Source organism: Manis pentadactyla, chromosome 3, assembly GCF_030020395.1.
Source record: "Manis pentadactyla isolate mManPen7 chromosome 3, mManPen7.hap1, whole genome shotgun sequence".
NCBI classification, from domain to species: domain Eukaryota; kingdom Metazoa; phylum Chordata; class Mammalia; order Pholidota; family Manidae; genus Manis; species Manis pentadactyla.
The window spans coordinates 8,330,167-8,357,077 of NC_080021.1; the positions used below are offsets into that span (position 1 = coordinate 8,330,167).

The 26,911-nt window shown below is 40.8% G+C and overlaps 1 protein-coding gene across 11 annotated transcripts in view; it reads left to right on the top strand.

Annotated features, from left to right (window-relative positions):
- Positions 1-26,911, top strand: part of ZFAT (zinc finger and AT-hook domain containing) — a 317,588-nt gene that overhangs the window by 193,915 nt on the left and 96,762 nt on the right. For all 11 annotated transcript variants that reach the window (XM_057497721.1, XM_057497719.1, XM_057497722.1 and 8 more), the window contains 3 exons: positions 14,146-14,233; positions 15,903-16,052; positions 17,807-17,980. In XM_057497721.1, the coding sequence (XP_057353704.1) occupies positions 14,146-14,233; positions 15,903-16,052; positions 17,807-17,980 (412 nt within the window). The remainder of the gene's footprint in view (positions 1-14,145; positions 14,234-15,902; positions 16,053-17,806; positions 17,981-26,911) is intronic.

Genomic DNA, 26,911 nt, shown 5'->3' on the forward strand with positions numbered 1-26,911 from the left:
GGGGAATGGGTATTAGGTCTTCACTAAATGTTTGATAAGTTCAGTGGTCAAGCCATCTGGTGCAGGGATTTTGTTCTTAGGTAGTTTTTTGATTACCAGTTCAATTTCCTTGCTGGTAATTGGTCTGTTCTGATTCTCTATTTCTTTCTGGGTCAGCCTTGGAAGGTTGAATTTTTCTAGAAAGTTGTCCATTTCTTCTAGATTATCCAGTTTGTTACCATATAATTTTTCAGACAATTCCCTAATAATTCCTTGTATTTCTGTGGTGTCCATAGTGATTTTTCCCTTCTCATTTCTGATTCTGTTTATATGTGTAGACTCTCATTTTTCTTGATAGGTCTGGCTAAGGGTTTATATATGCTGTTTATTTTCTTGAAGATCCAGCTCTTGCTTTCATTGATTCTTTCTATTGTTTTATTCATCTCAATTTTATTTATTTCTGCTCTAATCTTTATTATGTCCCTCCTACTGATTTTGGGCCTCAGTTGTTCTTCTTTTTCTAGTTTTGTTAATTGTGAGTTTAGACTGTTCATATGGGATTGTTCTTCTTTCCTGAGGTAGGCCTGTATTGCAGTATACTTCCCTCTTAGCATGGCCTTTGCTGTATCCCACAGATTTTTGCAGTGTTGAATTATTGTTGTCATTTGTCTCCATATATTGCTTGATCACTGTTCTTATTTGGTCACTGGTCCATTGGTTATTTAGGAGCATGTTGTGAAGCCTCCATGTGTTTGTGGTGTTTTTTGTTTTCTTTGCATAATTTATTTCTAGTATATACCCTTATGGTCTGAGAAACTGGTTGGTACAATTTCAATCTTTTTGAATTCACTGAGGCTCTTTTTGTGGCCTAGTATAAGATCTATTCTTGAAAATGTTCCACGTGCACTTGAGAAGAATGTGTATTCTCCTGCTTTTGGGTGTAGAATTCTGTAGATGTCTGTTAGGTCCATCTGTTCTAATGTGTTCACCTTTTAATTCTGTTAGTATTTGTTTCACATATGTAAGTGCTCCTGTGTTGGGTGCATAGATATTTGTAACGGTTATATCTTCTTGTTGGACTGACCCCTTTATAATTATGTAATGTCCTTCTTTGTCTCTTGTGACTTTCTTTGTTTTGAAATCTATTTTGTCTGATACAAGTACTGCAACTCCTGCTTTTTTATCCCTTTAGTTGAATGGAATATCTTTTTCTATCCCTTGACTTTTAGTCTGTGTATGTCTTTGGGTTTAAAGTGAGTCTCTTGTAGAGATGGGGTTTTTTTTTTTATCCATTCAGTGACTCTATGTCTTTTGATTGGTGCATTCAATCCATTTACATTTAGGGTGATTATTGATAGGTATGTACTTATTGCGATTGCAGACTTTAGATTCATGCTTACCAAAGGTTCAAGGTTAACTTCCTTACTATCTAAGAGTCTAACTTAACTCACTTAATATGCTATTACAAACACAATCTAAAGGTTCTTTCCTTTTCCTCCCCTCTACCTTTTTCTTCCTCCTCCATTCTTTATATATTAGGTGTCATATTCTGTACTCTTTGTCTATCCTTTGATTGACTTTGGGGATAGTTAATTTAATTTTGCATTTGCTTAGTAATTAGCTTTTCTACTTTCTTTACTGTGGTTTTATTACCTCTGGTGACAGCTATTAAAACTTAGGAACACTTCCATCTATAACAGTCCCTCCAAAATAGACTGTAGAGATGGTTTGTGGGAGGTAAATTCTCTCACCTTTTGCTTAGCTGGAAATTGTTTAATCCCTTCTTCAAATTTAAATGATAATCTTGCCATATGAAGTAATCTTGGTTCCAGGCCCTTCTACTTCATTGCTTTAAATACATCATGCCACTCCCTTCTGGCCTGTAAGGTTTCTGCCAAGAAGTCTGATGTTAGCCTGACCCGCTTTCCTTTATATGTGATCTTATTTTTCTCTCTTGCTGCTTTTAATAGTCTGTCCTTATCCTTGATCTTTGCCATTTTAATTACTATATGTCTTGGTGTTGTCTTCCTTGGGTCCCTTGTGTTGGGAGATTTGTGCACCTCCATGGCCTGACAGACTATGTCCTTCCCCAGATTGGGGAAGTTTTCAGCAATTATCTCCTCAAAGACACTTTCTATCCCTCTCTCTCTATCTTCTTCTTCTGGTGTCCCTATAATACGAATATTGTTCCATTTGGCTTGGTCACACAGTTCTCTCAATATACTTTCATTCTTAGAGATCCTCTTTCTTTTCTGTGCCTCAGCTTCTTTGTATTCCTCTTCTCTAGTTTCTATTTCATTTATCGTCTCTTCCACCATATCTAATTTGCTTTTCATACCCTCCCTTTTCCTCTTCAACAATTGGATCTCCAACCGGAATTCATTCCTGAGTTCTTGAATATCTTTCTGTACCTCCATTAGCATGTTAATGAGTTTTATTTTGAACTCCCTTTCAGGAAGAGTCATGAAGTCCATGTCATCTTTCTCAGGAGTTATATTAATTTTACTCTGGACCAGGTTCCTTTGGCATTTCATATTTGCATATTGCGCCCTCTACTCTCTGGCGCTGTTCAGCCCCTGAAGCAATATCGGGGTTGCGGGGGAGTGGTATTGGTGCCTCGGGGTAGCAAAGAGCTGTTTCCTGCTTCCTGGCTGCTGTGCCTGCCTCCACTGCCTGAACCGGTGGGCTGAGCCCACAGGTATAAGCTTTTGTTCCAGAGCAGCCAGATATGCATCCCTGCTTTCCACAAGTGGCTTGGATCTCAGCCTCTCCAGGAATTCTGCCTGCCCTAGCTTTCCAACCCCATAATCATGAGAATATCATGAAAGCACCATGAAATGTAGGTTTGTGCTCCCATAGCAGATCTCCAGAGCTAGGTGTTCAGCAGTCCCAGGCCTCCACTCCCTCCCTGCTCAGTTTCTCTTCCTTGTGCCAGTGAGCTGGGGTGAGGGAAGGGCTTGGGTCCCACTGGGCCACAGCTTTGATACGTTACCCTGTTCCACGAGGTCTGCTCTTTTCTACAGGTGTATGCAGTCTGGCACAGTCCTCTTTCCTGTTGCTCTCTCAGGATTAGTTGTATTAATTATATTTTCGTATTATATGTGGTTTTAAGAGGAAGCCTCTGTCTCACCTCTCACACTGCCATCTTTAATCCTCTTGGTGGTCAGTATCTCATTTTAATTTGTATTTCCCTGAAGACATATGATGTGGAACATCTTTTCATATGCTTACTTGCCATTTGTATGTCCTCTTTGGTGAGCTGTCTGTTCCAGTATTTGGCTTATTTTGTAATTGAATTGTTCATTGTCTTATTGTTGAGTTTCAAGAGTTCTTGGTTTATTTTGGATAATAGTCCTTTATTAGATACGTCTTTTGCAAATATCTTCTCAGTCTGTCACTTATTTCTTCATTCTCTTGACAATGTCTTTTGCAGAATAGAAAATTTACATTTTAATGAAATCTAGCTTATTCTTTTTTCATGGATGATGCCTTTCTTGTTATATCTGAAAAGCATTACCATATTCAAGGTCATCTAGGTTTTCTCCTTTGTGTTGTAGGGCTTTTATAGTTTCTCAGTTTACATGTAGTCTGTGACCCATTATTAGTTAATACTTGAAAGGTGTAAGGTCTGTATCTAAATTTGTTTTATGTTTTTTTTCATTTGGCTTTCCATGTGTTGCAGCATCATTTTTTGAGAAAATTATTTTTACTCCATTGAACAGCACTTGCTCCTGTGTCAAAAATCACTTTGTTCTATTTAAGTGGATCTATTTCTGGACTGTATTCTGTTTCCTCAGTCTATTTGTTATTTTTTCACCAATACCACACTATCTTCATCATTGAAGCTTTATGGTAATTCTTGAAGTTAAGTAGTGTCTGTCTTCCAACTCTGCTCTTCTCCAATATTATGTTGACTATTCTGGATCTTTGGCCTCTCTACATAAACTTTACAGTTTGTCAGTATCCACAAAATAACTTGCTGGGATTTTGGTTGGGATTGCATTGAACCCACAGATCAAGTTGTGAAGAACTGATGTCTTGACAATATTGCATCTTCCTATTCATGAACATGGAATAGCTCTCCACTTATTTAGTTCACTGATTCCTTTCATCAGAGTTTCATAGTTTTCCTTATATAGAGCTTGTACATATTTTGTTAGATTTATACTTAAGCATTTCATTTTGTGGGATGCTAATGTAAATGGTACTGTGTTTTTCATTTCAAATTCTACTTATTCATTGCTGGTATATAGGAAAGCAATTGGCTTTTGTTTATTAACCTTATAACCTGTAACCTTGATATAATCACTTACTGGTTCCAGGAGTTTTTCTGTTCTTTCAGAATTTCTACATAGATAATTATGTCATCTGTAAACAAAGACATTTACATTCCTCTTTTCTAATAATTGTATCTGTTATTTCCTTTTCTTGTCTTACTGTATTAGCTGGAATCCCAGTACACTGTCAAAATGAAGTATTGGGAGGAGACATCCTGCCTTGTTTCTAATCTTAGTAGGCAACTTCTAGTTTCTTGCCATTAACTATGATGTTAGCTGTAGGCTTTTTGTAAATATTCTTCATCAAATTAAGGAAGTTCCTTTCTATTCCTAGTTTACTAACATTGTTTGTCATGAATTGGTGTATTTTATCAGATCCTTTTTCTGCTTCTGTTGATAATCATGTAATTTTTATTTCTTAGCCTATTGATCTGATAGATTTACATTAGTTGATTTTAGAATGTTGAATCAGCCTTGCATATGTGGGATACATCCCACTTGGTTGGGGTTGTATAGCTCTTTGTATACATTATTGGGTTGATATGCTGATATTTTGTTGAGGATTTTTGTATCTGTGTTCATGAAAGATATTGGCCTATAATTTTCTTTTCTTATAATCTCTTTGTTTGTTTTTCATATTGAGGTAATGTTGGCCTCATAGAATGAGTTTCAGTTTTTATCTTCTAAAAGAGACTGTAGAGGATTGGTATAATTTCTTCCTTAAATATTTGGTAGAATTCACTCATGAACCCATCTGGGTCTTGTACCTTTTGTTTTGGAAGGTTAGTAATTATTCATTCAATTTCTTTAATAAATAAAATAGGCCTATTCAGATTGTCTATTTATTCATGTGTAAGTTTTGGCAAATTGTGTCTTTCAAGGAATTGGTTTGTTTCATCTAGGTTATCAAATTTGTGGGTATAGAGTGTGTAGAGTAGTTCATAGTATTTCTTTACTGTCCTTTTAATGTCCTTGGGATCTGTATTTTCCCTCTTTGATTTCTGATATTAGTAATTTGTATCTTCTCTCTTTTTTCTTTGTCTGGCTAGAGGCTTACTATTTCAATGATCTTTTCAAAGAACCAGCTTTTAGTTTTATTGTTTTTCCCCTGTTTCTTGTTTCCAGTTGTATTGATTTCTGCTCTAAATTTTATTTATTTCTTTTCTTCTGCTTAGTCTGAAATTACTCTTCTTTTTCTACAATCCTAAGGTGGACCTTAGATGATTGACTTTAGATCTTCTCTAATATACATGAATGAATGAATTTATACATTCAGTGCTATAGATTTCTCTGTAAGCACAGCTTTCCTTGTATCCCACAGGTTTTGATAAGTTGTAGTTTCATTTTTATTTAGTTCAAAATATTTAAAAATTTTTTCTTGAGAATGTGTGTTCTGCTGTTGGATGATGTAGTTTATAGATGTCAATTAAATCCAGTTGTTTGATGGTGTGGTTGAACTGAACTTTGTCCTTACTGATTTTCTGTCTGCTGAATCAGTCCATTTTTGATAGAGGAATGTTGAAGTCTCCAGTTACAATAATGCATTCATCTATTTCTCCTGAAGTTCTGTCAGCTTTTGTTCATGTATTTTGACTCTTTGTTGTTAGACACGGATATGTTAAGGGTTATTATGTCTTCTTAGAGAAATGACCACTTCGTCATTATTTAATTCCCCTTTTTATCATTGATAACTGTGCTTGTTTACAAGTTTGGTCTGTCTGCAACAAATAAAGCTACTTCTGCTTGCTGTTGATTAGTGTTAGCATGGTGTACCTTTCTCTATTTTCTTTTAATCTATATGTGTCTTCAGATTTAAAGTGGGTTTCCGGCAGCCAATGTATGGATGAATATTGTTTCTTGATCTACTCTGACAATTTCTGTCTTTTAATTGGTGCATTTAGATCATTGACATTCAAAATGATTATTGATATAGTTGGATTAGTATTTATCATATTTGTTACTATTTTCTATTTGTTGTCCTTATCTTTTGTCCCTTTTATTATCCATTCTTTTCCTGCCTTTTGTAGTTATAATTGAGTATTTTATATGATTCCATTTTTTTTCCTTTCTTAGTATATCACTTACATTTACTTTTTTTTTTTTTTTGAGAGGGCGTCTCTCATATTTATTCATCAAATGGTTGTTAACAACAATAAAATTCTGTATAGGGGACTCAGTGCTCAATGCACAATCATTAATCCACCCCAAGCCTAATTCTCATCAGTCTCCAATCTTCTGAAGCATAACGAACAAGTTCTTACATGGTGAACAGGTTCTTACACAGTGAATAAGTTCTTACATGGTGAACAGTGCAGGGGCAGCCATCACAGAAACTTACGGTTTTGCTCATGCATTATGAACTATAAACAATCAGGTCAAATATGAATATTCGTTTGATTTTTATACTTGATTTATATGTGAATCCCACATTTCTCCCTTATTATTATTATTATTTTTTTTTTAAATAAAATGCTGAAGTGGTAGGTAGATGCAAGATAAAGGTAGAAAACAGTTTAGTGTTGTAAGAGAGCAAATGTAGATGATCGGGTGTGTGCCTGTAGACTATGTGTTGATCCAAGCTAGACAAGGACAATAAAACATCCACGTATGCAGAATATTTCTCTCAGAACAGGGGGGTGAGGTTCTAAGCCTCACCTCTGTTGATCCCCAATTTCTCACCTGATGGCCCCCCTGCGACTGTGCCTGTCTTAGGTTGTTCCTCCCTTGAGGAATCTTACCCGTCTCTGGCTAACCAGTCATCTTCCAGGGCCATACAGGGAAATGTAAAGTTGGCACTTGCACTTACTGTTTAACTTTTTTTTACTGGCTACCCTAGAATTTGCAATATACATTTACAACTAATCCAAGTCCTATTTTTTTTTTTTTTTTTTAGATAATTATTTTTTATTGAAGGGTAGTTGACACAGTATTACATTATTACATTAGTTTCAGGTGTACAACACAGTGATTCAACATTTATATACATGATAATTCTAGGTACCAGCTATCACCATACCAAGTTGTTACAATATTTTGACTATATTCCTTATGCTATACATTACATCCCGGTTACTTATTTATTTTACAATTTGAAGTGTGTATATATATATATATATATATATTTTGTGTGTGTGTGTGTGTGAGGACATCTCTCATATTTATTGATCAAATGGTTGTTAACAATAAAATTCTGTATGGGGGGTCAATGCTCAATGCACAATCATTAATCCACCCCAAGCCTAATTTTCGTCAGTCTCCAATCTTCTGAATCATAACGAACAAGTTCTTACATGGAGTACAAATTCTTACATAGTGAATAAGTTACATGGTGAACATTACAAGGGCATTCATCACAGAAGCTTTCAGTTTTGCTCATGCATTATGAACTATAAACAGTCAGTTCAAATATGAATATTCATTTGATTTTTATACTTGATTTATATGTGGATACCACATTTCTCTCTTTATTATTATTATTTTTAATAAAATGCTCAAGTGGTAGGTAGATACAAGATAAAGGTAGAAAACATAGTTTAGTGTTATAAGAGAGCAAATGTAGATGATCAGGTGTGTGCCTGTAGACTATGTGTTAATCCGAGCTAGACAAGGGCAATAAAACATCCACGTATGCAGAAGATTTCTCTCAGAATGGGGGGGGGGTGAGGTTCTAAGCCTCACCTCTGTTGATCCCCAATTTCTCACCTGATGACCCCCCTGCGACTGTGCCTGTCTTAGGTTGTTCCTCCCTTGAGGAATCTTACCCGTCTCTGGCTAACCAGTCATCTTCGGGGGCCATACAGGGAAATGTAAAGTTGGTAAGTGAGAGAGAAGCCTTATTGTTTGAAAAGGTTAGCTTTTTACTTCTTTGCATATTTATGCCCTGTGGCTTCTATGCCCAGCATTTGTCTTGAGGTATCTTTACCACTTGGAAGAATTATGATATTCGGTGAATTCGATATGTGGCATGAATTCTATTTAAGGGTTGTAATTAGGAAGGAAGAAGAAAAGCTGTAGAAGTAGCAGGAAGAAAACATGGGAAGATTGATTATCTTCTTGTAGAGTAACTTCAGCATGGATAGGTTTTAAACTACTAATTAAATTGCGCACACACATTAACATAATAGGAGTACAGTTACGTAACCAAAGCATACCTGTAATTACCAGCCATCTCCAGTGAAACCAAGAAAACCAGTTAGGCACCTTAGGCATTTGTGAAAACTTATCTATGATATGGTGGATATTGTCCAACTGAACTTGAACAGTCTGAGAGAAATCAGACAAATTAAAACAACCCATTCCTGGTGAATGTTCACATCCCTTATATTCTTTTAACAGTAAATAGTCTGTAGTTGTAAGATTTTGGAGCGCTACAATTTGCACTTCTCCTAATTCTTGGTTGAGTTCCAACAGTATAGATCCAGTCAAATTTGTTGTTTTACTGTATGCACAGGCCAGCTTAGATATCTCCTTCCTCATTCCCATGGCAAGTCCAGGAGCTGGTGGGATGAGTGCATCTACAGCTGTAGCAGTGCGTGGATCTTTGTTGGGGTTTTTTGATGATCATCTTCTGGCATGAATCTTCCAGAGAGTGCTGATGTTGGAAGTTCTTTTTCATATAGTATCTTAGTTCATTTTCTGGGTAGCCAAATTAGGCTTTGATCCTCTGTATAAACACAAACAGACCCTTTGCCTACACTTTTATATGCCCTTTATATCATTGTGTAGAACTCATTGGAGGTCACCACGCAGGAACTGCTGCTTTTTTTTTTTTTATCATTAATCTACACTTACATGATGAATATTATGTTTACTAGGCTCTCCCCTATACCAGGTCCCCCTTATATACCCCTTTACAGTCACTGTCCATCAGCGTAGCAAAATGTTATAGAATCACTACTTGTCTTCTCTGTGTTGTACAGCCCTCCCCTTTCTCCCACCCCCCCATGCATGCTAATCTTAATACCCTCCTTTTTCTCCCCCCTCTTATCCCTCCCTACCCACCCATCCTCCCCAGTCCCTTTCCCTTTGGTACCTGTTAGTCCATTCTTGAGTTCTGTGATTCTGCTGCTATTTTGTTCCTTCAGTTTTTCCTTTGTTCTTATACTCCACAGATGAGTGAAATCATTTGGTATTTCTCTTTCTCCGCTTGGCTTGTTTCACTGAGCGTAATACCCTTCAGCTCTATCCATGTTGCTGCAAATGGTAGGATTTGCCCTTTTCTTATGGCTGAGTAGTATTCCATTGTGTATATGTACCACTTCTTCTTTATCCATTCATCTACGAATGGACATTTAGGTTGTTTCCATTTCTTGGCTATTGTAAATAGTGCTGCGATAAACATAGGGGTGCATTGATCTTTCTCAAACTTGATTGCTGCATTCTTAGGGTAAATTCCTAGGAGTGCAATTCCTGGGTCAAATGGTAAGTCTGTTTTGAGCATTTTGATGTACCTCCATACTGCTTTCCACAATGGTTGAACTAATTTACATTCCCACCAGCAGTGTAGAAGGGTTCCCCTTTCTCCACAGCCTCGCCAACATTTGTTGTTGTTTGTCTTTTGGATGGCAGCCATCCTTACTGGTGTGAGGTGATACCTCATTGTAGTTTTAATTTGCATTTCTCTGATAATTAGCGATGTGGAGCATCTTTTCATGTATCTGTTGGCCATCTGTATTTCTTTTTTGGAGAACTGTCTGTTCAGTTCCTCTGCCCATTTTTTAATTGGGTTATTTGTTTTTTGTTTGTTGAGGCATGTGAGCTCTTTATATATCCTGGATGTTAAGCGTTTATTGGATCTGCCATTTTCAAATATATTCTCCCATACTGTAGGGTTCCTTTTTGTTCTATTGGTGGTGTCTTTTGCTGTACAGAAGCTTTTCAGCTTAATATAGTCCCACTTATTCATTTTGATGTTGTTTTCCTTGCCCGGGGAGATATGTTCAAGAAGAGGTCACTCATGTTTTTGTCTAAGAGGTTTTTGCCTATGTTTTTTTCCAAAAGTTTAATGGTTTCATGACTTACATTCAGGTCTTTGATCCATTTTGAGTTTACTTTTGTATATGGGGTTAGACAATGGTCCAGTTTCATTCTCCTGCATGTAGCTGTCCAGTTTTGCCAGCACCACCTGTTGAAGAGACTGTCATTTCGCCATTGTATGTCCATGGCTCCTTTATCAAATATTAATTGACCATATATGTCTGGGTTAATGTCTGGAGTCTCTAGTCTGTTCCATTGGTCTGTGGCTCTGTTCCTGTGCCAGTACCAAATTGTCTTGATTACTATGGCTTTATAATAGAGCTTGAAGTTGGGAAGTAAGATCCCCCCTACTTTATTCTTCTTTCTCAGGATTGTCAAGTCCATTTTTTAACAGTCCACTTTCACTCTTCTGATTGATGGAAGTGTGAGTACCTTATAATTTTTAAAAAATCCTAATTATTTCTTCATAGCCCCTGTATTATTGCTGCCATTAATTTTACTTATATGTAAGTATACATTTATATATAAGCATGTGTTATTGAGCACATTGTTGCTCTTATTATCTTGAACAAACTTTCTGTTAGATTAAGATTACAAAAAATAAAGTTTTATTTTACTTTCACTTATTCCTTCACTTCTTTGTTTTTGTAGATTGTTCCTGACTATCATTTTTCTTCTCTCTCAAAAACTTGTTCTAGCATTTCTTGTAAAGAAGGTGTCTGTTGGTAACAAATTCCCTCAATTTTTGTCTGAGAAAGTCTATTTCTACTTCACTTTTGAAGGATGATTTTGCACTGTACAGAATTCTAGGCTAGTGTTTCTTTATTTCAACACTTTAAATATTTCATTCCACTCTCCTCTTACTTTTTTCCTCCCCTTTTAGATGGTTAAAGAGGCCTGGGTGTGGGTATTTCCTTTCTCCCAGGTAGCTTTGGCTCTGTTAACACCCCAGTAGGTTAGGCTCTGGTTAACTAGTTTCCTCTGAGGGTAGGCCTTGTTAAGAAAAACAGACTGCTCTGGTGTATTTCCTTTTTCCCTCTATCTGCCAGAGGCACAAGACCATTTTTCTCTGATATTCACTGTGAGAACTGGGTCAAGCTCTGGAGGTAAAAGTCAAAAAGTTTGGGTCCCCATGGAATTTGTATCCTCAAATTGTCCACAATGGGCTTCCAGTAATTTGTCAGTTACAGTTCTGGTTTCCCTGTCTCAGTCCTGGTTCTCAGGAGGTTTCCGCTCATGGGTTTTTGCTCCAGTAACTTGTCATTCTCTGTATTCACCTGTCTGTCTCTCCAGTTTTGGGGACAATGGTTTGCCCTGTGACCTCATGTCTCTCATGGATCAGAAGAGTTTTTGCTTTTTCAGTTTGTTCAACTTTTTATTTGTTGCTGGGATGGGTTGGAGACCCAGGCCTCAACATGCTGGACCAGAAGTTGGAATTTCACTTTACGTGTTTTTAATCTCCTTTTTCTTCAGCAATCCTATGAAGGAGGCAGTTATTACTGTTTTATAGATAAAGAAACTAAGGCATTTGACAAGTTATTTGCCCAAACTTCCCCAGCTAAAGTGGTGAACCCAGGATTTGAACTCAGGGACTCCGAGCCCTGAGTCTGTACTTCCAGTCACTGTGCTACAGGAGCAAGAGCTCTAGAGTTCAAAGGGCTGATTTTGCTGTCTAGCTCTGCTCTCTGTGGTGGTGTGACCTCTGACAGGTTCTTAAATGCCATATAGGTTGTGGTATGTAAAGCACTTTACACAGTGATCCATATGCAGTAAGTTCTTAAGAAATGGTAGCTTAGCTATTGCTGTTGTTACTATTTATTAGTATGAGTAGGCTGTGTTTTGGGGTGGCTGTTAGGATTGTATTCATTTACTAAGACATGGAAAACACTTTGTGCAATGCCGAGCTCACAGTAGGTGCCCAGTAAGTGGCAGCGATTAGTCCTCCTGTAAATCCAAGTGAGCATGGGCTAACATCCTCTGGAACCTATGTGGCTGAGAACATTGCCTTGTCATGGCTCCTGACTGTCTTGCTTTTGTTTTCCATTCATCTGGGCATGCATCCCTCCCACCAGGTTTTGGCTTTCTGTAGGATGTGGGCTTGTGAATCTTGTTACTGGCCACGCTTTTGGAGCTCATTGTGGGTTTGCTGGCTGTCTCTCTGCTTGACCAGTTTGTACTGACACTGCCTCATCTGGGTGTTTCCTCTGGCGGGGACGTGTAAGGAAGCCATGTGCACAGTCCATTGCTGGGGTGCTCACTGCCACCTCTCCCACTGCTGTCTACCTGATGTACATGGGCGAATCCAGCTGCTGCCCTCTTTCCTCTCAGCTCACCTGCTGTGTTAGCTTCCCAGGACTGCTGAAATGAAGGTCCACATGCTAAGCTGCTTAAACAGCAATACTCCCTGTCTCATACTTCTGGAGGCAAGGGGTCTGAAGTCTCTGTGTCAGCAGGGTTGCTTCCTCCCTAAAGCTGCAAGGGAGAATCTGTTCCACTCGTCTCCTAGCTTCTGGTATTTTGCCAGCAGTCTTTGGTGTTTCTTGGTTTGTGGACATGTCACATGATGAAGGATCTCTGCGTTCATCTTCACATGGCCTTCCCCCTGTGTGTATGTCTGTGTCCAAATTTTCCCTTTTTCATAAGGACACTAGTCAAGTGAATAAGGGCCCACCCTAATGACTCATCTTAACTAATTATAGCTGTAATGATCCTATTTCCAAATAGTCTCATTCTGAAGTACTGAAGGTTAGGACTTCAGCATAAGAGTTTTGTAGGGGTACAGTTTAAACCGAACACCCACCCTCTGGGAAAAATTGTTGTGTGAAATAAGCTCTAAAGTGAGCCCTCAGAGACAAGGCAGATTAATAAAAGCTAGAGCTCAATCATTCACAAAAGCTTCTATTAGCCTTAAGAGGACAACTTGTCAGTTATTTTAACAGAAAAAATGGGTTTATTCAGGAACAGCAAAGAATTGCAATTCCGGGGATGCAGACCCTGGTAAACCACAAGGATAACAAAGAGAGTAGCAGTCTTATAGAGGAAGGGGGATCAAGGGGGCTTCCTATGAACAAAGAGTCCATTGGAGGAAACTGGGAGTTTCAAGTGTAGAGGCTTCTCATTGGTTGAATTGTGACAGTCTTTCATTGGCTGGGCTGTTGTTGTGGGGCCGGGGTTGGTGGGTTTCTACCTCCTGCTGGGCTGGTAATGTAGTGTCACTTACAAGGTACATCTCTTCCTGTTGGCTCTGCAAAGTGGTGAGGCCTGAGATGGCCCCTGCTGGCCTCCCATCTCCAGGTCAGGGAGGTGTCCCTGTACTAGTTGTCATGCTTCCCCCTAACTGAGAATGTAGCACTGTGGTTAGCTGGGTTGGTGAAGCCAGCATGGACCTGGGAATCGTAGGAGGAGCCCAGGGTGGGCTGCCTCTCCCTCTCAGACTTGGGGCTAACTGCCCGTGGCCCTGGCTTCTTAATCTGCGAAGTGAGCATAATAATGCCTGTCCATCAAGAGTGGTCTTGAGTCTCAGTACAGTAGCATCTGCAAAACCCACAGGCATACCTTGCAGGGAACGTTAAGGACATTGCCCACCCTGGGTCAGTCCTGGGGCAGCGCTGGTTTGTGTGGTAGACCTCCAGGCTGAGCCCTGCCTTCTACTGGTCCAGCCACCACCTCAAAACTCATCTGTAAGCCCCATTCTTCCCTTTGGAAATGGAGCTGACCCTATTCCCGTACCACTCCTGAGCCCCCTAGGTTGTGCGGGGCTCCGTGCAGGCTGCATGACAGACACATGTTTGCAAAGGTGCACTGTGTGTCTATCTTTGATGATAGTGATGGCATTGGTGGTGGTGACAACTTTTTTTTACAGAGCCTGGGTTTAAATGTGACAGTCAATTGATTATGCTCTCTTTCTGTTAAGGACAAAAGGAGTTATTCTTGTCCTGTCTGTGAAAAGTCTTTTTCAGAAGATCGGTTGATAAAGTCACATATCAAGACCAATCATCCTGGTAAGTTGGACATTTTAGAGTAGAGGATTAATTTTAAATTGCTTATGTTTACTTTAAATCACAGTATTATGTATCAGCTGCCCTAAGTGGAAATAAAGAGGGATGAAGACATGAATAAATTCAAGGGAAACAATTATCTTTATTTAAAGGTGGGAAGTTTATAAAATTATTTTCTTCATTTTATCATTTTACCTGGTCTGCCGGTATATCTCTCCATACTCTCTGGATCCCTCTCCTTTTTTAATACTAAGTTTGAATGTCTTTAGAGGGTCACTTACAAGGCAGGGATGGCACAGATTCACGTGCAGAGGCTGTGCCCACCCCCTTTGCAAGGCTGTTGCCTCTGTGGTGGTTGATGAAGGGGGTGGGCTCCCTCCCAGGCCACTTAGATCTTGAGGCATGAGCTACGTTCATGCCTCGTCACTTCTGTTCATACCACCTGGGGTGTGTGTGTCCTCCATTCTTCCTAGTTAATTCCTGTTTATTGGCACATTCTTCATGAGAGCCACCTCCTGGAAGGCCTTGGTGGCCCCTAGCGGTGCCCTGCCCCTGCTTCTCTAGTCAGTGGCAGGGCTGCTGCCGCAAGCACCTCACCCGGCAGCCCCAAGAGCTCAGGCTCGGTCCTGGGTGCGGAATCAGCGTGTAACAGTAGTTGGAGTGCGCCCTGCCCTGCGTCCTCGCCCCTCTTCTTTCCCTCTTTTGGTATCTGCTCCTGGTAATAGGAACTGACTCACTGGTTTTAGGTGATAATGGAGGAAAATGAAGATGTAACGGGACTGCACTAGCCTCATGTTTATCTGGGAACGGGTGGAGCCTTGAGGCCTTCATCTGGGCAGGAGCACATGGCTGCGCAGTTCTCTGACTGCTCAGCTTTGCCCTTCCCACGTTAGCCCGTGTCCCACCAGCCAGCCCTTACTCATGAACATATATGTAAGGTGTTCTTTTGTCTTTAAACTTTTTATTATGGAAAAAGTCCAAATATGTACAAAACGGGATACATAAGGAACCCCCCAATATCTGTAACTCAGCTTCCACATTTATCTGCATCTTGCCAAACTTGTTTCATGTATCCGCCCCCCAGATTGTTTTTCTAGACTATTTTAAAGTATGTCCCAGACATGTATAATTTCCATAAATAAACTTCAGAATGTATCGCCAACTAATAAGGTGTTTTTTCAACATAACCATTAAAACAAACAATTAACAGTAATTCGTTATTACCACTTAGTAGTAATCCACTTAGAAGCTCCCCAAATGACACAGACTTTTTTTGGCTTGAATCAAGACCCAATAATTTTGCTTGTAGTTTTCACGTCACTTAAGTTTCTTGTATTTTCTGGGACACCCACCCCTGCTTTTTCCCCAGGACATTGATTTGCTGGGGAGACTTGATGGCTTTTCCTGCAGAGGCTTCATATTCTGCATTTGTCTCTCTGACTGTTGCCTCATGACAGTGTTTCTCCATCCATCACATTTTATGTTAACAGGTATTTAGATCTGAGGCTTGATTGGATTCTGGTTGACGTATGCTTTAGACATACCTGTATTTGCCACCTTAGTGCTACCAGGACTGGCCAGTAGGCTCAGATGCTGTCACAGGTTCATTTACGTCTAACGGGAACCAGGGCTCCCCTGGCTGCTGTTGATGGTCCTCTCGCTTTTCTCCTAGAGGTCTCCATGAGCACCATTTCTGAGGTTCTTGGGAGGAGGGTTCAGCTGAAAGGGCTGATTGGAAAGAGAGCCATGAAGTGCCCGTATTGTGATTTCTACTTCATGAAGAATGGCTCAGACCTTCAGCGCCATATTTGGGCTCACGAAGGTGAGTATTCGTCTTTCAAGAGGGAGCACCCTTTAATTTTGTGCTTCCATGCTTTATCTGGGAGCGCGTTAGGAGGAAGCCATATCTTCGCGTCCCCTGCAGTTACAGTTTCTTTAGCATACTGAGAAATGTGTCCATCAACCAGCTAAGATTGATGACTTAAATCATTAATTATTTAGCTTCAGTTGCAGTGAGCACAGGTGTGCAATTCCTCATAGCGCTTGGTAGACCTGTAGTAAAGCACCATGACTCTGTGCCAGAAAGCAGGCTTTGGGAGAACAGGAAGGGAGCTGTCTTAGCACAGCAGGAGCTCTGGTGTCCCCTGCAGTGCACTGCACATGGCAGGTTGAGGAGGTGTTGGTATTATAAGTGAATGACGGAGACGAGGACAGCAGAGTCCAGGGATCCCAGCAGTGTGAGGCATTATCTTTCACTTTGTGGAAGAAGAATCCAGAAGGGGGAAGAGCTGTGTGGAGGTGAATTCGTGGGAGGAGGCATGTAGGCTGTGCCTTGGGGTGTTTCCCTGTGATGGGGTGCTTGGTGGGTGCCCTCTAAGACTTTGGGAAGCTGGAGGTCAGGGAACTGTAGAGGCAGCAGGCCACCCACTTTGTTTTCTCCCCCTGGGTGAGGATGTGGCACTCCTGAGGATGAGGCTTGGAGCCAGGGGCCAGGGAGAGCCCTTCTAGACCCTTCCTGAGTTAGGAACCTGGAATGCTGCAGGAGGGACACAAGGCAAATCCTAAAGGGGATGAAGGATTAAATGTTTTCTACAATACAGGATAAAAATGCCCTGTTTTGGGAGATACTTTTTCATTTCCCAGCATGAATGCACCTCAGCCCTATGCCCTGGGCACATCCCACAGCCTTGTTACAGCCATGGTTTCCTCTGCTCAGAGTCTTTTAAGTGCTATGGATGAGGGAAAAGAAGGCTGGGCTAAAACTTGTCTGCTACCCCCCTGTGTTCAGGTTTGGCACAACTTTCTCCCCTTGGCATGTCACACTAGGTTGTACCAGCCTTTTTGCTTGTTGCATTTCCCTCTGGTTGGTGCAGCCAGGTGCCAGGGCCTCTCAGTTTCAAACCAACCCTCAGGGTTTACTACCAAGTAGGTCCTCAGTAGATGCTTGCTGAATGAAGGAAGAGTAGTTGAATGCCAAGCTTTGCCCAGAGTCCAAGCCATTAGCCCAACAACAGCTAGTGTTGTAATGCTCTGGTTATTCTATGAAGTAAAATATGCTTTGACATTTGATCCTGAGTGTCTGAGCCCATTGGTTTTTGCAAAGGCCCTTCTTTACTTAAATTTTGGTCAGTTTAACTTCAGTTGAATTTAATGAATGTGTGCTGCACACACTGTTCAGGACCCGTGTCCTCAAGGAGCTCCCCAACTCGGGGAGCCGGGCGTGAACGTGAACAACTCGTGGTAATGTGCTGTGGACAGTAAAGCTAGGAGAGAGCTCCCAAATTTGGGAACATTGGTAGGGAAGCAAGGAGACCTACTTGGGGAAGTCAGAGAAAGCCGCAGAGTGCAGGCCCTGGCAGACCAGGGAGAAAGGGCAGCCTTGTTGGAAGGAACAGCATGAGTAAGAGCACAGTGTGGGACAGTGTGGGGAAGGGTGCAGCACATTTAGGGACAAGCAGTGCTTAATTCAAAATGGATGTGTATATATAGCCTTCGGATACATACACAGAAACGCAAACGTTTATAAATAAATATATTTATATGTGCTTGTATATATTTTTTCTTCCTCCTTGGTAGGTATAAAACCATTCAAATGTTCTCTGTGTGAGTATGCAACTCGCAGCAAGAGTAACCTCAAGGCTCACATGAATCGTCATAGCACTGAGAAAACCCACCTATGTGACATGTGTGGCAAGAAATTTAAATCAAAAGGGACGTTGAAAAGTCATAAGCTCCTTCACACTGCTGATGGTAAGCAAATGACTCCATAGTGAGTTTTTTTCCCCTTCCAGCAGAAGCTATGATGTATCTGCAGGCAGGAAAGAACATATGTCTTTTAAAATTTCCATTCTGAAAAGGGGAGGGACCTCGCCTGCTTTCTCACTGCCCTGTGCTCAGTGCTGGAGCCGTGCCTGACCTCCACCAGTGCTTGGTAAACACTCACTGCATGTGTGTGCATGTGTGTGGGGCGTGTGTACACGTGTGTGCGTGGGGGGGTGCAGACATGGAGGGGATGCTGCTTTAGGGCACGAAGCATCCTCAGGAGGCCTTGATCTTGAAGTTTAGATCCTCTTCATCCCTGCATCCCCACCTGAGCCTGAGGATCTTGAGGGGCAACCATGATCAAACCTGACCTGATGTTTCAAGTGGTTACCCTTGTCATCCCAGCTACCTCAGGGTTTCTGTATTCAGTCCAAAATGAGGCTAAGTCTAAAAGACAAACGATATTTGAACAGATTTGACCTTGATAAAGTACACTTAAGTGGATTTCTAATTTCATTCATTCGTTAAGTACCATTGATCGAGTTCTTACTATGTGCCAGCCGTGCCTGGGGGTACAGGGTCAATAAGGAGCAGTTCCTGCCTTCAAGGAGTTTATAGTCCAGTGGGGAGGAAGAGAAGCATGCAGGCCATGGTCAAGGTAGGTGCTGTGATGGAACGGAGCTTGGGCGCTCTGGGGAGGAGGGTGTGAGTCACGGTGGGCGGGAGGGGCAGTGGGTGGTGGTCACAGTGGCCAGGAAGGTCTCCCTGAGGGGGGCTGGATGGAGGGAAAGAGGGCAGAATTGTTTTAGAAAGACAGGCAGTCAAACCATAAAGACCTTAAACATTTAAAATTTTCCTTTAAAACCTCAATTGCATGAGAGTCTTATGAATATTCTATGTAGTGTAATTACTAATAAACATTATTATTATAGCACAATTATATACAAAAACTGAAGTTCACTGTAAAAATTAAAGTGATTTCAACATTTTTGATTTTGAAATTAGAGGATGATATGACCAGTAGGTCCTACTTTTATTTTAGGAATATTCCGGGTAATCTGTCCTGTTGTACGCACGTTTGGTTGAGTTTGAGGGACTCAGTAGAGAGACCAAATGCTTAGCTGGGATTCATCAGAATTAAGGATGGACAGTTTGCCTAAGGCTGAAGAAAAGCCAGAGTCTAACATTTCAAACTTAAGTAGTATTCTGTAAATTAAAAAATTCATAATCAAAATAATTAAAAATACAGTGACAGTAAAGCAGTCATATCCTGAGTAGTGAAAGCATTACATCACATAATTATTTATGAATGAATACTGAACACCTCCACAGACAGTAAGCCTTGCTGGTATTTCTTGGCTATCATTATTCACTGAAATCCCTAATAGTACAATGCCCATAATGGAAAGCAGCTGTCTGCGGAGCCAGGGTGGTCTGGAGTGTTCACCAGGCTGGGGTGGCAGTGTCCGGAGGGTACTCACAGGGCCTGGGAGGGGTATTGCAGCCTCATGTCCGGCTCCAAGATTGGGATCTGTGCTGAAAGGCTTTCTTGGAGGTAGGATGCATGTCAGAGCGGGGGCCATGGACCTACTGTGCTCAGGAATAAAGGGATGGGTTGGTGTAGGTAACAGCAGCATGGCAGGCATCACAGTGACAGCCTCACCCATCCTGTCACTTCACTAGCTCTTAAGCAGGAAGGGGAATTCCGATGTGCATATATGTGCGTGTGGTCAGCATGATGATACAACCTTCTCAAAAAGGAAAGGTCTTGCAGACCTTATGAAATATTTTGTAATAAAATGGGAAATTGGCATTGTTTCTCTTCATTTTCTCTTTCCTTGACATTTTTGGGAGGGTGAGTATTTGTGAAGTCATGTCATCCCCGTGGGCCTCAGTTCTATAAAGCTGCCGAGTAAGGACCTGAGACCTTAACATTTTTTGGGTCTCTCTTAGCCGTCATGCTCAGTGATTCTAGGAAGCAAGTGTAACGGAGGGCCAAAGATATGAAAACAGAAGGCCCAGCATGGGTTTATCGAGTCTGACTCTGAGAGGGTCACTTGTTCCCTAGGGCTGCCGGGACTCTTCCATGTTCCTCCTTTAACACTCACTGTAATCTCATGTTTTCTCAAAGGCCGGCTTTTGAGTGGGGTGCTGTATCATAGACCAGTTATTCTAACGGCACCGAGGACTTCTTATGTAACTGTAGTCAAACGATAGGCTATTCTTCTCATTTTTTAACTTTAAAAAAACTTTGAAGAAAGTTTAGTTACATCTCTCATCCATTTTCTGTACTATTATTTTGTTGATTTCTCAAAGCCTTTGTATCTCAGAGGTTTGTCACATGCAAATATTTCCCTCCCACTTATCATTCCCTCCAACTACCATATCATTTCATACACAGAAGTTAAGTAACTTTGCTTATTTAAATTTGTCAATCTTTCACTTTGTTTTTTTCCTCTCTGATTTCTCTATAGTAAAAGAAACCTTCCACATATTATGGTAAAAAGTCTTTTCTTTTTCTTCAACTTTTATTTTATGGGTTTGTAACATATATGAAGTTTAGTATTCCTGAAATTTATTTAGGAGTATGAAGTGTGATAGGAATCTTCCTTTGTTTCTAAACAGTTATCAATTGACTCAGCATATTATAGAGAAATCAGTCCTTTTATTTTGAAATGCCAGAATTTTTCAAGTTGTTGGATGGATTACGAGATTTTGGTCTGTTTCAATGATCTTTGTTCTAGCACATTGTTTTGTAAGACTGTTTTGGAAACTATAATTTTATTATGCAACACGTTATTCCTTTTTTGTCCTTTTTTAAGTGACATGTCATAGTTTTTCTCACTTAATTATTATTCCTTTGAATACACTTTGGAACTGTTCAGTCAAATTCAGAACAGTGTCTTCCCCCCCTTGAAAGAAGGACATCTCAGGGATGGCCCTGTGAGCCGTTGCCAATGTCTGAAACATGCTTTGAACTCCTGTGGGAATGTGCTCTTCTTACGGAAGGGACTTGGTTGCCTTGATGAAGCCCTCAGCCTGTAACCATAGAATTAGTTCTTAATTTAGAAGAAACATTGCTTTAAAGTCTGCCTGAAACGATTTGGTTTTCAGTGTATATTATTTTATCAGTGATAATTCTATAAGTTGTTCCACAGAGAAGCCATGTAGGTAGAACTGGAGAGGACTGAGTCTCATCCACTGCTGCCTAGTAGGGTGTTGTCGGTCAGATTAATTCTCTGAGCCTTGGTTTCCTTGTCAGTAAAATGGGTGTAATTATACCCACCTTGCCTAATGGGCTTAAGGGTCAGATGACAGAGGATGCAACCCTGCTCTCCTGGATTTTCTCTCGCTCTTCTGGCTGCTGTTCCTCAGCCCCCGTCACTGATGCCCCCTTAGCTCTGATTGCTGCATCTTGGAAGGCCACAGAATTCCACTCTTCTTCCTACACTCACACCGCAGGGATCTCCGCAGTCTTAAGGATTTACATATCATTTATATGGAAGGCTTCCCAACTTCTGTTTCCTGCCCACCCCCTCTGCTGAGCCCGTTGAGCCCTGCGCCTGCAGCTGGATGTCTAGAAGGACCTCAGGCTCAGCGCGCGCAGCCCTCAGCTCCTCATCTTTCCCACACCTGCATCTTCTGCTGCCCGGCAGTCGCCATTCCCTACAGAGATGATAAATTTCAGGTTACGAGTGCCACATATGGGTTCTGCTGCATATTCTTTGTGGTTCTGTTCTGTTTTGTTTTTGCAAACCTGGAAAAAGGTAAAAGTGATTCTTAACTCCCAATTGTACAAAAATGAGACACAGACTGGATGTGTCCCACGGGCCATAATTTGCCAACCTCCGCTGTCCTCCATCTCAGTAAATGGCAACTCCTTTTCAGTTGCTGGGGTCAAAACCCCCAGGTCATTCTTGACTGTACCATTCCCACCCCAGAAATGGTTCATTAGCAAATCCTGTGTATTCTCCCCTCAACATGATCCAGAATTCTGCCACTTGTCAGCACCCTTCCAGCGTGGTGTTTTGTACAGGCCATTGTCATCTCTTGCCTTCTTTCTCGAAATAGCTTTCTAGCTGCTCTCCCTGCTTCTGCCCTTGTCCCCACAGTCAGTCCTCCAACAGTGGCTGGAGTCCTCCTGTTGAACCAGTGTGGCAGAGTGACAAGTAAACTTCTTGGCCCGATCATCTGATCCGTCTGATCCCACTCCCTGTGTCTCTGACCTTCTCTCCTCTACTGTCGCCTGGCTGTCCCGCCCAGGCATCCTGGTCTACGTCACCTCACACACCTGCAGTTATGTGCCCATTTCAGGCGTCTCCCTGCCTCTGCCTGGCATGCTGTTCCCTCCACATGCCTTAGCAGATGCTGCAGTTACCACCTTCAGGTCTTTACTCTAGTCCTTTCTCTTACTTGAGTCCTTTCTCAGGAAAGCCTTACCTAGCTGTGTATGTGCAGCAGATCTTAACACTCGCACCGATCATCCAAACCCCTTGTGTTCCTGGTTTTTCTCCTTGGCTTAGCTTTCTTGAGGGTAAGGCGTGGTCTCCTTGTTTCCCATGCTTGTGTCTCTAGCACTGTATCTCTACCGCCGCTTACTTCACATTCTCCCATGTTCTTGTTGTTTTCCCCTTAGACCACTCTTTCTCTAATGTGTAAATAATTCTGTTATTCATGATTTTCTGTGTCTGCCTTTAGACTATAGCTCCTCATGCAGGGAGTTTGACTTTCTGTATTTGTTTTGTACCCCAACCCTAAAACAGTTCCTAGCTTATAGCAGGTGCACAGTAAATTTTTGTTGATTGAGTGAGTGAAAAAAAAAAGTCAAGTACCTTGCATAAAGTGGTTGGGATATCATAGCACTCAAAAAGTGCCAGTTAGGTTCCCCATCTTATCTCTCAGGTGGTTGTATCAAATGCTTATGAATTAGATGTTTTAAAATATGGTAGAGGAACTCACTGTTAAGTGGATCTTCTTAGGTGACTTTTAATGAAATGAAAAGGAGTTGAGTAATTACCCTCTCCTTTACTTGCTTGGGAATCTAATTTTTCACATTTATTGGCTTCTTTAAAGTGATGCATTCCTACTTACTCATTTCTGTTTCCTTAAGGAGCTCATTACTGTGCCTTAGAAGGGATTGATCAGAATGTGTGAAGGTTTCCTTTACAAAGATTTGCCAGTCGATATCTATATCTGTAAGAGAAACACTGATCTATAAAGGGCCTGATCAAATCCTTTGCACATATACCAACGGTATATAAGAATTTAGTGCAAACATCATGCTGTAATACATTTTCCCTTTTGGACTTTAAAGAGGATCTAGACATGATGTTCGGTCGTGAGGTCTACATGTGAATATGCCCACCCATAGGAGATGGAAAAGGTTAAATGGTGCAATACTTTCATTTATGTAATCAAACAAGAATTCTCCAATCATGAAGTGAAAAGCTCTTTGAAGTTTGGTGCTAATTCCTTTGGGTTCCCCTCCAGCCCCCCACCAAATACATTTGAATTAAGAAATTTTCTGATAAAATTTACAAAGAGGAGTTCTCCAAGCTTCAAACACTCGTGTGTGTGTACTAATTAGACAAGTGGAGAGCTGAGTATGGAAATTAGGTCTGAGTGGAGGAAGTACCACTTCTTTCCTCACTTCTTCAGTTTCTAGAAAGAGATCCTAAGGCTGCCTGTTGCAGTATTCTAGGAGATGCAAGCATGGAGTTTTTCCCCTCCTCTTTTCTCTGAAAAGCAAAATCACCCCAGGATAAATTAGCCCCATTATCTGTAGTCCCTTTCCTGCTGAAAACTTCCACTCTAGAACCAGGAAGTTAATAGAAAATGGGGCTTGAGCAACCAGCCGGTCGATCTTAGCAAGTGCATTTACTAGGCTTCAGGAGGCTGGTCTCTTCCCATCACCCTTGTTTCCCTTATCCTTCCTTCAACTCACCCCTGGAGTTGGGGTTAAATGAAGGACAGGGTGGACAACTGCACAAACGCAGTAGGTTTCTGTGGCTTCTCTTTAGGGCTAGTTTCTGAGTGATGGGCAGGGGAGGTCTGATTTCAGGGCCCAGGAGTGCCATTTCATGTGTGTACCCTGTCTGGGTCCCCCTGAAACACCTTTTCTCAGGTTTTCATAAACCAAGTAACAGAGCCAATACCATAAAATGAACCCTGCAACTTCCTGAACAGTTTGCTAGGAGTAAGTAGGGATTTAGCTATTTAATGAAGCTTAGTTAGCTAAAACCTCACCAGGCTAGAGGGCTCTCCACCGCCATACCTGGCCCAGTGTCTGACTTGCATCCAGACCTGGTGCCGTGCTCTTTCCTATTCTTAAAGCTGGCTCTGTGCCTTTTTCGGTTTCTTCCCATGTCTAATTCTAATCCATTCCTCCTTGTACCAAAAGTGATGTCCTAATTATAGAGAACCAGTCTCTAAGTCTGCAGTTGCTTGAATTTCAACCATTAAGGCACAGAGACTTCTTAAACTGTGTTTTTATTGCTGTAGCTATTTCTATTCTGATTTGCTATTGCACATATTGCTGCAGATGCTAGAACTGTGAAGATGTGTGCTCTGCAAAATGCCTGTTACGCTTCTTGCAGAGTGCTGTTCTTATGTTAGGTGGTGAGCCTTTGTGTGCCAGGCTGTGGGGAGAGGCCCCAAGGCAGAGTGGGTAGAACTGTGGGTGCAGGAGGGCAGAATCACTTCCTGCCAGCATGACCTTGAACAGGTGCTGCATCAGCCCCAGTTGCAACATGGATGTATTTGTGTCCTATGGCAACAAACTATCACACATTTAGTGGCTAAAAACAACACAGATTTACGTGGCAGCTCTGGAGATCAGAAATTTAAAATCAAGTTGTCAGCAGAGCTGCATTCCTTCTGGAACCGCTAGGAGAGAAACTCTTCCTTGACCTTTCTAGATGCCTGTATCTTTGCCTTACAAGCCCTTCCTGCCTCTTTAAAGCCCGCAGCGTGGCTCTTCCAATCTCTTTCTGTCCCTCTGCTTCCGTCATCTCCCTCTCTGACTCTGACCCTCCTGCCCCTGTATAGGGACCCTCACAGTTTAATTGGGCCCACCAGGATGATCCAGGATAATCTATCCCAAGATACTTAACTTGATCACATCTGCAAAATCCCTTTTGCCATGTACGGTAACATTTACAGGTTCTGGGGATTAGGACCTGGATATCTTTTGGGGAGATAATTAATTGGGAAGATGAATTGGGTTCATATTAGAGGTGTTAGTTCATGCTAAGTGTTGGGGAGATCTCTGTTCCACGAGGGGTCACTATCCTCATTCTCTACAAGTCTGGATGGAGGGTAAAAATGGCTATTTGTAAGGATTAGTTTATGTTATCTATGTCATTTAAGAAAGATCAAATTATTCTTCTCTCAAACATTCTCTTATCAGGAAGGCACAGTGCAAGAGTTAATATCTGAAAGTGTCAATGTTGAAAAGGGTAAAGTCAGTTTTTCTGAAAAATTTACTTATGCAAAAATCCCACCTTTTTCAGTAAGACTGAATAAATAGTCATAAGGCATTTTCACTTTTATGCTTCTAGATTATTATTGCTAGTACCATTTAGATTTATGCAGATTTCTTTCTCTAAGTATTTTCATGCTTCTCAAGTTTGAGGTAATGTAAAGTTAGATTTGGATGGACTGATTTAATTGAACAGGTATTTTTAAACAAGCTGCCTTAAATTGGAAGGAATTTTCCATCACTATCTTTGTGTTCTGATGGACTCCAAATGCCAAAAGATGAAGGGGACAGTTTTATTTTCATACGATTGTTTAAGATTTTTCTACCATTCCACTCCCTTCTAGTTTTATGTAGAACTCTTAAAGTAACGAAACATCTGGAACCATCCTCTGGGAAACTTATCAAGCGGATGAGGGTGTAGTAAGAAACAAAGGAAGTCACTAGTACTGTGCATTTTCTTTCCTCTTTTTTTTTAGTAATTTTTTCCAGTTTTATTGAGATATAATTGGCATAATATTGTATTCTTTTAAGGTATACAAAATAGTGATTTGATATATGTGTGCTTTGTGAAAGGGTCACCACAAGAAGCTAACATCCATTATCTCACATAGTTAACAGTTTTTTTTCTTGTTATGATTTTTTTATTTTATTGAATATATTGGCACATAACATTGTGTAAATTTAAGATGTATATGGTGTTACTTTGAAACATTTATATATTGCAATATTGCCATTGTAGCAATATTTATCATATTACACGATTATCGTACAATATTGTTTTCTATATTCATTTTACCATGCACTAGATCTCTATGGCTGATTTACTACTCATTGCAAGTTCATACCCTTAAACATTAGTTTTTGTCTCTCCATCCTCCATCCCCTGGTAACCACCATTTTCCTCTTTTTCAAGTTTGACTTTTTTAGATTCCACATATAAATGATATTGAGACAGGGACCATGGGTGTAGTCAGAGCAGGGTGAGGGCCTCCGGAAAAAGACCCCTACCAAAACTCCATATTAAACAATTAAACAAAAACAGAGTCACATTAATTCTCTAAAGTAAAATATTAAACTAAGAATATAAGCATTCTTCAGTGAAGATTAGTTAAAACTAAAAAGCCAGGAATAACCCGGCCTGGAATGTTTGAACATCCCCCAGATAAGAAAATACGTCAGCACAGCCCATGTCTTGTTTGTGTCAATTAAATGAGGCTATTGTGAAATTTACTTTAGCCGCTAAAAGGCCCGGCTTATCTTTAACTTCACCCAGATGCTGCTTTCCTCCTCCAGCCCTAATCAAGTCAGTAACTCAGCTCACCTTGAAAGCAAGACATGCAGCCTTGACTGATATTCTCCCAAACCAATTACTGCTATTCCGAGAAAGGATCAAAACAGTAAATTTCTTATGTTAACTCCACAAAATAGTCTGGAAAACT